This window comes from Lontra canadensis, unplaced genomic scaffold (genome assembly GCF_010015895.1).
Source record: "Lontra canadensis isolate GAN:19392208 unplaced genomic scaffold, GSC_riverotter_1.0 scaffold7, whole genome shotgun sequence".
Lineage (NCBI taxonomy): Eukaryota > Metazoa > Chordata > Mammalia > Carnivora > Mustelidae > Lontra > Lontra canadensis.
The window spans coordinates 33,168,315-33,182,522 of record NW_022631001.1 but is presented as its reverse complement, the minus strand read 5'-3'; the positions used below and the strand labels follow the sequence as shown (position 1 = coordinate 33,182,522).

At 35.2% G+C, this 14,208-nt stretch overlaps 1 protein-coding gene across 2 annotated transcripts in view; it reads left to right on the top strand.

Annotated features, from left to right (window-relative positions):
• SBF2 (SET binding factor 2) overlaps window positions 1-14,208 on the top strand; it is a 485,581-nt gene that overhangs the window by 204,242 nt on the left and 267,131 nt on the right. For both annotated transcript variants that reach the window (XM_032853454.1, XM_032853455.1), the window contains exon 3: window positions 9,394-9,531. In XM_032853454.1, the coding sequence (XP_032709345.1) occupies window positions 9,394-9,531 (138 nt within the window). The remainder of the gene's footprint in view (window positions 1-9,393; window positions 9,532-14,208) is intronic.

Sequence of the window (14,208 nt, the reverse complement as noted above, 5' to 3'; positions counted from 1 at the left end):
AAATGTTGGCCAGTCAGTTATGACAGTCAATTCTAAACAGTGTAGGATTTGCACCTGTGATAGCATTTTTTTTCTTGTTTTTCAGTAAAGACACTGGGGAGAGCAAAATCCTGATTTTATCCTGTTTGTTTAATGCTTATCATTTTGCTTACTATCTTTTAGTGACTATTCTGTTTCCAGCTGTCTAAACATTTTCTCACATTCCTATCAGAAATGTGACTTGAGCTCAGGTTCACGAATTATAGTGTCCACTCCCTCATTGTTTATTACTTCCTTAGCACACTTTCAGTTAGGATTTGAAGTGTGTGAACCAGTTAGCATTATTATATTTTAGTCCAAATCCTATGAGGAATACTTTTTTTTTTTTTTTTTTAGATTTTTAAAATTTATTTGACAGAGACACAGCAAGAGAGGAAATGTAAGGCGGGGGAGTGGGAGAGGGAGAATCAGGCTTTCTGTTGAGCAGGGAGCCTGATGTGGGGCCTAATTCCAGGACCCTGGGATCGGGACCTGAGCTGACGGCAGATGCTTAATGACTGAGCCACCCAGGTGCCCCCAGGAATACTTCTCATTAAAAGTGGGGTCATCTCTTGATACCCCCAATTCTGTTATTACTTAATCATATGATACAGTGAATTTGGAAAGTAGACATTTTAACTGGAGCATCTGGGTGGCTCAGTGGGTTAAAGCCTCTGCCTTCGGCTCAGGTCATGATCCCAGGGTCCTGGGATCAAGTCGGGCTCTCTGCTCAGCGGGGAGCCTGCTTCCCCCTCTCTCTGCCTACTTGTGATCTCTCTCTCTGTCAAATGAATAAATAAAATCTTAAAAAAAAAAAAAGGAAAATTGAAACCTTTAAATACCTTTAAAATTCATAAAATGAATATAATGAATTAATTATATTCATATAAATATATGAATGTGTTTTTCCAGGAATTTGTGGAAATAAATATTTATTTATTCATAAATATATGAATATAAAATGAAATATAATTTCATTTTCGAAATATATGATATAGTGAATTTGGAAAGTAGATATTTTAACTGGAAGTTTCAATTTTCCTTTGAAAATTGAAACCTTGAAAATCCTTTAAAATTCTTGAAATTTGATATCCTTTGAAAAAACATTTTTGTAAACTCAATTGTGTGAGCTACTGTTTATTTTCTGACTGTTTGCATATTCATTTCATTTGAATATTTAATTCAGTTGAAATTTCCTATGAAATATAAGGAATTTTTTTTAGGGGGGAGAGGACAGCGGGAGAGGGAAAGAGAGAATCATAAAAGCAGGCTCCATGTCCAGCTTAGAGCCCAAAACAGGGCTCCATCTAACAGCCCTGAGATCATGACCTGAGCTGAAATCAGGAGTCTGACGCTTAACTGACTGAGCCACCCAGGTTCCCCTATTTAAATGCATAATGTAAAATAATTCCTTTATTGCTGTAATTTAATGTGTAATATAAGAGATCTCATGTATAACCGGTACCTAGATGACGATCTTGACTGCATCTTGTGCAAAATTTCGTAAAATATATCTGACAGGCGTGCCGTGACTCACCATTACTATCCTAACTGTGGTTACATTAAGCTTAGTTTTGAAGTACTTATTGAATCTGAAAAGCGATGCTTGGAATTTTCCAGAATTTTTATTTTTAATACTTTTTTTCTTATCAGAATTTAACTGAATTCCCTTTATAATGTAAACAGTGAGGCCATTTAAATAACTAAGGAGATCTTACTACCCAAACTTTCATATTCTCCCTTTGGATGTTTTATATTTATTATTTTCTGTTAGAAGAATAAATCTTCCTACAGGCTTCATTTTTAAAAAAGAGACACTTTTTATTTTTATTTTTATTTTTTAAAAAGATTTTATTTATTTATTTATTTATTTGTCAGAGAGAGAGAGAGAGAGAACACAAGCAGGCAGAGCGGCAGGCAGAGGCAGAGAGACAGGCAGGCTCCCTGCTGAGCAAGAAGCCTGATGTGGGACTCGATCCCAGGACCCTGGGATCATGACCTGAGCCCAAGACAGCGGCTTAACCAACTGAGCCACCCAGGCGTCCCAAAAGAGATACTTTTTAAAAGAGACACTTTAAAATTTTTTTTAAAAAAGATTTTATTTATTTATTTGTCAGAATGAGAGAGAGAGAGAGAGAGACAGCAAGAGACGGAGTACAAGGTGGGGCAGTGGAAGAGGGAGAAGCTGGCTCCCACTGAGCAGGGAGTCCGATGGGGTGCTCAGTCCCAGGACCCTAGATTCATGATCTGAGCCAAAGGCAGACACTTAATGACTGAGCCACCCAGGCATCCCCATTAATTTTTTAAATTAAAGTTACAGTAAAATATGTCTCAGTGAGTTGTAAATTTTTAGATGTGGATGAAGGTCTTGGAAATACTCAGGGTGACTCTTCTCCAGAGAATCTTTTATAATATTTCCCTTTTGCGTGATCATTCAAATTAATCACAATAATACTGTGGACATTTTTGGTTATTCTATAATATTTTTATTCTGTGTATATATAAAATATTTGAGACAAGTAGGCATAATAAGAGTTGCTTTTTCTGGTTTAAGCAGCAAAATATTTGATTGTTCATTTAAGTGATTAGTTATAAAAGTTATTTGTGAACTCTGCTCTATGACGGGTACCGTGGAATTGAGAAGTCAGTATATTCGATAAAATTAGAAATAACATAAAGAGATTTAGCTTAATACTCATTGGAAACCTATAGTTTCATTTAAGTTTTGTGAAAATATGTAGTATTGTGTAGTGAATAGCTTTTACTATTTCCCAAGCCCAATGAGCAGCTAATAATGAATTACAGACCTCTAAGAGAATGGTATTATTTGTTATTAATTCACAGAACATATTCACTTTGTATCAGAAGAGATGTTTGTTGAACAAATGGAATCCATGACTCAGGCTCTATCATGATATTTTATAGCCCAAGCTCAGGCGTTTCTTTCTTGTTTATGAAACTCATCTTAGGAAATGATGTGTACCTACTTCTGGAAAGAAGTTTGTTGAGAAAGAATAAGGTTTTGAAAAACACCTCTGGGTTTTCTTGTAAACTGATAAAACTCCCTAGTCCTACCAAGGCTTATACCTTTCTGCTATTCAAGTCGCTTAAGCCAAGATTAGTTATATGTTAATACCCATTTCACTAAAATAGCAGATCTTACACATTTGGATCTCACACTTTGTACTCTTACAAATTATTGAGTATCCCCAAAGACTTTTGTTTATGTCATTTATCTATTCATTTATATATTATAAATTATAATTAGAAAGTTTAAAATGATTTATTACTCATTTAAAATAAGGATAAGCCATTACATATTAAATAACTTATTTTTTATAAAGAAATAACTATACTTTCCAAAGTAGAAAATAGGGAAAAGAGTGCTATTGTTTTATATTTTTGTAAATATCATTGATATTGACTTACTAAAAGGCAGCTGCATTTTCATACCTGCTTCTGCATTCAAGCGCTTGCAATATGGTGTTTTGATTAAAGTATACTAAGAAAGTCCAGGTCTCACAAATACGTAGTTGGAAAAAAGGAGCAGTACTTTAATAACTTTTTAAGATAATATGGAAACTCTTATTTGAATGATATATCAAAACTCAACAAGTAGTAATTTCTTAAAAATTAGATGTGGTGTGACATCTGTAAACACATCAATGAACTTTTCATACTGTTACATTAAAATCTTGGATGCCTGGGTGGCTCACTCACTAGGGGTCTGCCTTCGACTCAGGTCATGATCCCAAGGTCCTGGGATGGAGTCCTATGTCAGGCTCCCTGCTAGGCGGGAAGCTTGCTTCTCCCTCTCCCTCTCCCCGTGCTTGTGTTCCCTCTCTCACTGTGTCTCTCTCTGTCAAATAAATAAATAAAAATCTTAAAAAAAAAAAAACCAACTCTTGGTATACTTAGCACTTTGAGTGGGTCTTTTATCCATCCATGATTTTATAACGTCATACATTGGTCATTTTGCAAATATGGAATCAGTGAGTTATACAGATCTTTCCTATATCGACACATATTAATATATAATATTTTAAGTACTACATTAGTTAATGTTACTGTCACATTCATCAGAAATATAAAAGCTATGAGATTCATGATTGTTTAAAAGCTCATTTATCATTGGTAATGCATATCTCAGATCCTTATCTTAGAATGACAGGCCCACTTCATTATTTTGAGAAAATGTCTGCCATATGCATAAATCTGTATAAGCGTATTTGTCTGTCATTTATTTTTTCCAGTAAAAAATGGTAGGAAAAAAAAAAGAAATGTAGCTAGTTCAGCTTACAACATAAACAGTTAAAGAATAGTATTTCTCTGAACAACTATCCTACTTCTATATGAAGTAAAAGTGCTTTATATCTACTTACTATTTGAAACACAGAATATTTAAAAAGTTGTATACTCAGGGGTTGAGTAATAATGAAATTAAACTATTGCTTCATCAAGGACATTTTAAACTGAAATTGACTTTTTTTTTTTTTTAAACTGCAGATGTGCAGCTATGAAGAATACAGTGACTACAAGTATAATTTGGGGATTGCTGCCTTCATTTCTGTTAAGGTGGTGGCAGTTTTACTTGCCATTACATTAGCACCATCAATGTAAATGTCAACAAAGTGAAAGAAACTACTAATTTTTATTATTATTATGAAAATAGTTTTTAACCGCTGGGATGCCTTTGAATCTCTGTACCCATTTTGATTCTGTTCAATGAATCAGAATAAAATATTCTTTTATTCTGTTCTAGAATAAAAAATCCTTATCATGGCCACAAGAACTTGGATAGGTGGAGTGTTGAGAAATATACACATAAAGAAAATGACAGGTCAACTTTTCTGTACCAAATTAGTAGAATAGACAATAAGTTCTAGGGAGATACATAAGAAGAAAAGGTTGTTGTTATTAAGATTACTTACTATAATAAAAAAGTACAAAAATGGTGTTGGAACACAGGAGAGGAACTTGATTGTTGTGTCTGGAGGATGCTGGAGATAACTGGGAATTACAGAGAAGTGTTCTCAGAACAGTTGATACTCAAGTACTCAATAAATATTTGTTAATAGTTATTTCAAAACAGGGGTGCCTGGGTGGCTCAGTGGGTTAAAGCCTCTGCCTTCGGCTCATGTCATGGTCCCGGGGTCCGGGGATCGAGCCCCGCGTCGGGCTCTCTGTTCAGTGGGGAGCCTGCTTCTTCCTCTCTGTCTGCCTGCCTCTCTGCTTACTTGTGATCTCTGCCTGTCAAATAAATAAATAAAATCTTTTTAAAAATAGTTATTTCAAAATAAAAATATAAAAAACATTTTCACTTATTTACTAATTAGTGATATTTTTAAGCTTTTCATGCTATTTCTTTATTCCTATGACATTTGCTTATAGAAATTGGCCTGATAGAATTTTTCTACTGGTAGAAAAGTTCTAAACACGATTAATGTCTCTCTCCAAATGTAGGAAATTATCCAGATCTTCCTTTTCTATGTCTCATTAGACTCAGTCAAGGAGGCAATGAGCCAATGAAAGGAGGGGCAGGTTTTGGAAGAAACTGATACAGAAGGAGAAAGAAAGTGTTATAGATATGATGACAGAAACTAAAGTTGGATCCAAGGGAATAATGTTTCCATCACTGGATTATATCCCAGGGGCTTTTCTCAGCACTTTCCATGTATTAACTCATGTAGACTTCCCAAGAGTACTAGCAGGTATGTACTCAGAGACTACCTTTTACAGATGAGGAAATTGAGACACTGAGAGGTTAAATAAAATGCTCAAGATAACACAGTTATTGAACAGAATGACAGAAGGTAATCTGGCACAGAGAGCTACTATATTGGTCAGTTCATTTCTGTTTTTGTTCCATTTCTTGAACAATACTGCTAATCAAGAAATCTTATTTTCTTCAGGTTTTTGAAAATAGACTTTACTTTTTTTTTTCCCTCATATTTTGGAGACTAGGAAAAGCAGTTTTAGATTCATAGCAAAATGGAGCAGAAAGAAGTAAGAGTTCCTATATACTCTCTGTTCTCAAAGCACACAGCCTCCCACATTATCAATCTCCCCAACTACAGTGGTATATTTATTACAGTTGATGAACCTATATTGATTGACATCATTATCACCCAAAGTCCATAATGTACATTGGCATTCACTCTTGGTGTTACACAATTCTATAGGTTTTGACAAAAGTATAATAACATGTATCTACCATTATAGTATTACACAGTTTTATGTATATGGTATTATACAGTGTTATGGTATTATACTATATTGTGCATATAGTATTATACAAGTTCCATACCCTGAAAATCCTCTGTATTCTGCCTATTCATGTCCCTGCAATGTCCTCAATTTCAGATAACCCTTAATCTTATTTTGCTGTCTCCGTAGTTTTGCCTTTTTCAGTATGTCATGTAATTGGAATCATAACGTATGTAGCCCTTTTGGATTGAGGTCTTTCATTTAGTAATATGCATATAAAGATCCTCCGTGCCTTTTCATGGCTTCTTTTTAGCACTAAATAATATTCCATTGCCTCGAATGTGCCACAATTTATTTATCCATTCATCTACTGAAGGACATCTTGGTTGCTTCCAAGTTTTGGCAGTTATGAATAAAGCTGCTATAAACATCCATGTACAAGTTTTTTTTGTGAACATGTTTTTGGGTAAATACCAAGGAACACAATTTCTGGATTGTCTACTAAGAATATGCTTAGTTTTATAAGAAACTGTCATACTATCTTCCATAGTGGTTGTCCATTTTGCATTCCTACCAGCAATGCATTAGAGTTCCTGTTGTTCTACATCCTGTCAGTATTTGGCATTGCCAGTATTTTGGATTTTGGCCATTCTAATAGATATGTAATGATAGCTCATTGTTAGTTTAATTTATAATTCTGTAATGACATAGGTTGTTGAATGTCTTATCGTATGCTTTTTTTTCTCCTGTGTATCTTCTTTAGTGAGGTATCTGTTCAGATCTTTTGCCTATTTTTTAATTGAGTTGTTCATTTTCTTATTGTTGACTTTAAAGAATTCTTTGTATATTTTGGATGACTATACGTTATTCAGTATGTCTTTTGCAAACCTTTTCCCAGTCTTTCCTTGGGTTGTTTTCTTTTTCGTTTTCTTTTTAATGTTCAGGCTGCTGTTAGCCAAGATTGCTTTATTTTTTTTTTTTTTAAGATTTTATTTATTCATTAGAGAGAGGGGGAGAGCACAGAGGTTGAGTAAGAGGGAAAAACAAACTCCCTGCTGAGCAGAGAGCCCAACATGGGGCTTGATCCCAGGACCCTGAGATCATGATCTGATCTGAAGGCAGACACTTAATCAACTGAGCCACCCAGGTGCCCCAACTATCTTCTCATTTGTTGATGGTATCTTTCACACAGCAAAAAATTTTAATTGTAATAAAGTCTAGCTTATCAATTATTTCTTCTATGGTTAATTGTTTAGTGTTTTATCTAAAAGGTTATTGCCAAAACCAAAGGTCATCTAAATTTTTTCCTATATTATCTTCTGGGAGTTTTAGAGTTTTGTGCTTTTAACATTTAGGTGTGTGATCCACTTTGAGCTAATTTTTATGAAGAGTGCAAGGTCTATCTTTGTCTAGATTCATTTTCTTCTATATGAATATCAGGTTATTTCAGCATCATTTCTTGAAAAGACTATTTTTTTTCCCACTGCATTGCCTTTGCTTCTTTGTCAAAGTTGACTATGTTTGGGTATACTATTTCTGGTCTCTGTTCTATTTGATTGATCTGTATGTCTCTTCTTTCACCAATACTACACTGTCTTGATTACTCTAGCTTAATACTAGTCTTTAAGTCAAATAATGACTTTATTCCTTGACATTCTTCTTCTTCTTCTTCAATATTATGTTTGCTGTTCTGGATCTTTTACCTGTCTGTAAACTTTAAAAAATCAGTTTAAAATCTGATTTTAAAAGATTTAAAACTTTAAAATCAGTTTGTCATTATCCACAAAATAACTTGGTGGGATGTTGATTGGGATTGCATTGAACTATAGATCAAGTTTGGAAGAACTGATATACTTGACAGTATTGAGTCTTCCTATCCATGAGCATGGAATATCTTTCTTTTTATATAGTACTTCTTTGATTACTTTCTTTAAAGTTTTATAGTTTTCCTCATGTAAATCTTGTATATATTTTGTCAACTTTAACCTAATTATTTAATTGGGAAAGGTTCTAATGTAAATGGCATTGTATTTTTAATTTCAAACAACACTTGTTCATTTCTTGGTATATAGGAAGGCAGTTAACTTTTGTATATGAACCTCTGATATGAGTAATTCATATCTTTTTTTTTTTTTCTTAGTTAACTGGCTAAAGGCTTGTTGATTTTAATGATCTTTTTCAAGAACCAGCTATGTTTTGTTGATTTTCTCTGTTGATTTTTTGTTTTCAATTTTATTGATTTCTGCTCTGATTTTTAAAATTTCTTTTCACTTGCTTACTTTGGGTTTAATTACTCTCCTTTTTCTAGCTTTCTAAGATAGAAGCTTAGATTATTGATTTTAGATCTTTCTTCTTTTCTAATATATGCATTCAATGCTATAAATTTTCCTTTAAGTGCTGCTTTTGCTGAATCCCAAAAATATTAATAAGTTGTATTTTCATTTAGATATTTTTCAAATTCCTTTTGAGATTTTGTCTTTGACCCATGTATTATTTAGAAGTGTGTTGTTTAACCTCCAAGTATTTTGGGACTTCTTCAACTGCTTTTCTGTTACTAGTCCAGTTCTGTTGGGGCATCTTAGAGCAGTTCACTGCCATGTTCCCATGCTCCCCTAAGATCATACATTGTATGTTTTCTATTCCTTACAATACATTAATATACATTACATAGTGTATAACATGGTCTGTTTTGATGAACAAGATATCTTTTTCATTGTATTGAATTGAAGACTTAGATTAATGAAGCAATTTTTAAATAATTGTCCTTTCCACAAGTGATAGATACTTAGCACTTTGTCTTCAACTCATTTCATGATCTGTTCTAAAGGGGGGGGGAAGTTTTTCATTTATGGTGATTTGTATCTACATATGCCAATCTGTGTCTAAGAATGAGTGGCATCTGTGGAAAATCTAGGCTGTTTTCTTAAAATGTTTATGTGCATTGAAGAAAGTGTTCTATGTTGTAAATATGTACTTAATATATATAAAGTAGATATATATTGGCTATTATACACATATATATATATATTGACTTAGGTAACATACCATATTAGCTGGATTTTTTTTTTTTTTTTACAATGGAGGGATATTTAACATTTCACAAAAATTTACAAGTAATAAATTTTCATTATACCTTTAAAATGTGACAATTTTTTCTATCCCATTTAGTTTTGTCAGCCTGGAGGGTGGCAGCTGTCCAGAGAAAGGAAGCAGCCAACATTTTTTGTGGTGGTCCTGACAGATATTGACTCAGATCGACATTACTGCTCGTGCCTAACCTTCTATGAGGCAGAAATCAACCTTCAGGTACAACAACTTTTCTAGCCAAAAGAACAACATTTAGGAATCTTTTTTTAAATGCCATTTTTGTTGGTGTTATTGCTGTTGTTGTTGTTGTTGTTAGAACTATAAGTTTAAGTTCTTTGGGTTACTTTAGAAAGACTGAGGTACTCTACTGTTGGAGAAGAGAGGAGGAAGGTAAAATTTAATTGTTTTCTTTTAAAATACTGATCATAATCTGAGTATTTCCAAGAATAGCATATTCATGAATTGGTTTATTCCCTATCAGTCCTGTCTTGAGAGATCTTTTACAGAATATAGAGCATAATCAGAATGTTTATAAATCACCAATCACAATGCTCAATATTATTTTTTAAGTACCCAACTAAATGTCAAGTCATTATTATTAGTGGTGGGAGTATCAATATGACAAGACTGAAATTCATAGGCTAGAACCATAGAAATGAAAAATATTGGTTTCCTGGAGTATTTGTTGGGGCTCTTAGTTTTCAGATAGCTGAATCTACTTTCTCTAATTTATTCATAAAAGGATTTATGACAATGTATTGGGCAGTTTATGTAATTTCATGGATTATGGGTGAGCTGGGAACCAATTTTGGGTACTAGGAATTGCCTAGCTTGGGTCTGTTTTAGTAACTTTTTCTGCCTTTGACCACTTGGCACTTATGATGTTGCATACTAGACAATATAACTTTTACATGTTGCCCTAAAAAAATCTAACCTCTCATGTGCAGCCTGTTTAATCTTACACTGGTGACTTTTGCTTTAAATCTCACATGGTTTGTTCTCTTGAGGAAGTCAAGAGTCCATGCAGATCCCACCCCCCTGGAAAGGAATCAGAAAAATTTTTTGTTGTTGTTATGCATTTGTTTGTTTGTTTTGCTTTCAAAGCTCTATAGTGCAAGAAGGAAACTATGAAAGAGTTTGGAGGATACTGAGTAAGCCGATCTGCATTATCTGCAGTACTTTGTGCTACACGCAGGTGAATGAGTATCACTGCCAGAATAAAGGATTGGCTTGCTTTCTAAAATGGCTTCACAAAGAAGCATTTGTTGTTTGGGTTGTTCTAATTAAAACTCCAATATCTGAATGTTACCAATGCAGAAATCTGAATTTGTAGTACAAGAGAAGATGTCACCTTTCTTGACACAGACTTATATTATTCACATTCATTAGACTGATGTATTAAAACCAGCGTGCTAGTTTATTAATTTACGGTGGTAAATTAAAAGTTAACATAGAACAAAATATGCATCACCTGTATTATCAATACATTCTCTCTTTGTTGTCAGATCTTTGTGGGAAGGCATTTCAAAATCTGAAGCATTTTGGTTGTGGAATCAAACTAAGGAATATTTTATGTCTAATATTTAGTGCCTATTAGACTAACATAGCCCATTGTTTCCATTTGAGATTAGAGATTGTGTTGTTAGTGGGGACAAAAACTTAGAAGTCAGTGACAATAGCCGTTTCTATTGTGGATAGTGTTTGAGTGGATGTTGCCAACAAATAATAATCAAATTCCCATTTTTTATCTATTTAGTCTAAAAGTGTTCTCTAGCCAAAAGCCTCTCTATCTCTTTTAGGTGACCTTTCATTTCTCTGTTGATCTTCAGAATTTAAGTTAGTTCTGAGAATGCAGTATTTTATTTTTCTATTCTTTTTTTTTTAGATTTTATTTATTTATTTGACAGAGAGTGCAAGTAGGCAGAGCGGTAGGCAGAGGCAGAGGGAGAGGGAGAAGCAGGCCCTCCGCTGAGCAGGGAGCCTGAAGTGAGGCTCGATCCTAGGACCCCGGGATCGTGACCTGAGCCGAAGGCAGACACTTAACCAACTGAGCCACCCAGGTGCCCCTTATTTCTCTATTGCTGATGGTATCTCTTCACAATTCCCTAGAATTGCCCAATGAAACTGTGATTTTTCACATTCTTCCTTCTTTCTCCCTCACAGCCAACCCCTCTTGCCCCCAAAATAACTGACAGAAAACTAATACATTAAGATGATGGAGGGGGTTCCTCCATTGTCATTGGTGGTATAGCAAACTCCTGAACTCAGTTCCTCCCACAGACACACCAAATCTGCTGCTACCATTGAATGATTCCTTCTGAAAGAAATCCAGGAATTAGCTGAGCAACTCACACTGGGCAAAAATACCCACACTAAAATGAGTAGGGAAGGCTAAGATAGACTCTTATCATAAATCTTACCCCTTGCACAGTGACTTTGGGAAGGAATTTACAACTTCCAGCTTTTTCCTGATATGTAAGGCATTTGGACCCAACATCTAGCCTCAACTGGATAATGTTTAAGACTTGCACCTGAGGGGTGGGCATCCAAAACACCTAACTTTGAAAGCCAGTGTCCATGAGACTGGTGGGTCTCATGGACACATGGCTTGTATCCATGAGACCCACTAGTCTATAGCAAACTACTAGAGTTCTTAATAGGTTTACAAAAATTCACTGTGGCTATCCCCCTAGGGCTCAGGGGGAGAAGAAAAGAGCTCTCCATCTCCCAGTCTTTCCCTGAAAGACTCCCATTTGCATACTTTTTTTTTTTAATTTAAAAATTTTTTAAAAAGATTTTATTTGTCAGAGAGAGAACACAAGCAGGGGAAGCAGCAGGCAGAGCAGGCAGAGGGAGAAGCAGGCTTCCTGCTGAGCAGGGAGCCCAATGTGGGACTTGATCGCAGGACACTGGGATCATAACCTGAGCTGAAGGCATGTGCTGTACCAACTGAGCCACCCAGGTGTCCCTATTTGCATACTTTAAAAGCTCCTGCCTTAGGGTCAGGTTTCTAATTTAGCATATCTCTGGGGACCTCAGTGGAGGCCAGGGAGGCTAACAGGTGCCATTTCTATGTTCTCTCTGGCCCACTTCACTTCACCAGTTTTCCCCTGAAAAGATCTGTGCCCATGTCTGGCACTTCAGATTTGCAGTTGCTGCCTAAGGAATGCACCCTTTTAATATATTGGCTCTGGTAGCCAGGAAGGCTTAAATTGTCAGTTCCCACAGGACTTAAGCAAAAAAAGAAGTTCTTACCTGGCCATCCCCACCCAGGACTCAGTGCAGAAGCAGCAGACAGAAATACCCATCTCCAAGTCTTTCACTGAAAGACGTATATTTGCATACATTAAAAACTGCTTCCTCAGGACCTGGCTTTTAGTCAGTCAGAATGTGGTTGCTGAGATCCTTCTTTTTAGCACACTGACAGGTCTTGATACACCCTCAACTACAGGAAGCACTAAGAATAAGGTAGTCTGCTTGACAATCACAGAGGTTTGAGAGATAGCGAAGAACTATGGAAGATTGAATTGATAAGGTTCGTCCTCCTAGGAGAGTCCACTCCTTCAAGATTAGGAATGCATAGAAACTAACAAAGTCAAGGAAAATGAAGAAACAGGACTATGTTCCAAATGAAAGGACAGAATAAAACCTCAGGAAAAAGGAGAAATGGAGGTATGAAATTTACTTGATAAAAGGTTCAAAATAATGATTATAAAGATGGTCCCTTAGCACAGGAGAAGAATAAGGTCAGAAGTTTAACACAAAACATAAAAAGTACCAAATACAAGTCACAGAGCCAAAGCATAGAATAACCACACTGAAAAATACTAAAAAGGATTTAACAGCAGACAAGATGAAGGAGAAGAAAGGATCAGTGAACTTGAGGACAGGACAGTGGAAATCACCCAATCAAAAGAACAAAAAGAAAAAAGAATGAAAAAGAGTGAAGATAACTTTAAGGACTTACATGACAGTATCAAGTAGACCAACATCCACAATTTAGGTATTCTAGAAGGAGAAGAGAGAAAAGGGCAGAAAACTCATTTGAAGAAGTAATGGCTAAAATCTAACATGGGGAAGAAAACAGATATCAAAGTCCACAAAGCCCGTGGAATTCCAATAAAGATGAACCCAAAGAGATCAACACCAAGACACATTAAAATTGAAGTGTCAAGAGTTAAGGACAAGGAGAGAATCTTGAAAGTAGAAGAGAAAAACAGTTTGTTCATACAAGGCTCCCCCATGCCTATGAGCAGATTTCTTAGCAGAAACTTTGTGGGCTAAGTAGGGAGTGGCAAGTTGCATTCAACCAAGAATAATCTACCTGACAAAGTTGTCCTTCAGAATTGAAGAAGACATAAACATGTTTCCAGACAAGCAAAAGCTGAAGAAGTTCATCACCACTAGACTGGCCTTATAAGGAATGTTAAAGGGAGTTCTTTAAGCTGAAATGAAAGGGTACTAATTAGTAACAGGAAAACATATTAAAGTGTAAATCCTAGTTGTAAAAAATCTCTAATGTTGTAAAGATGGTGATTTAATCACTTATAAAGCCTAGTATGAAGGGATTAAAAGACAAAAGTAGAGGACTACCTGGGTGGCTGGGTTGAGTGTCTGACTATTGATTTCAGTTCAGGTCATAAACTCAGGGTCCTGAGATCGAGCCTCGGGTCAGGCTCCATGCTCAGTATAGAGCCTGCTTGAACCTCTCCTGCTCTTCTTTCTCTCTCTCTCTTAAGTAAGTAAGTAAATAAATAAAATCTTAAAAGGTAGTAAAAATAACTATATAAAAACATGTTAATGGATACATAAGATTTTTAAAAAGATGTAAATTATAGCCTCAAAAAACATAAATTAGGTGAGGGGGGATTAAAAATGTAGTGCTCAGAATATGTT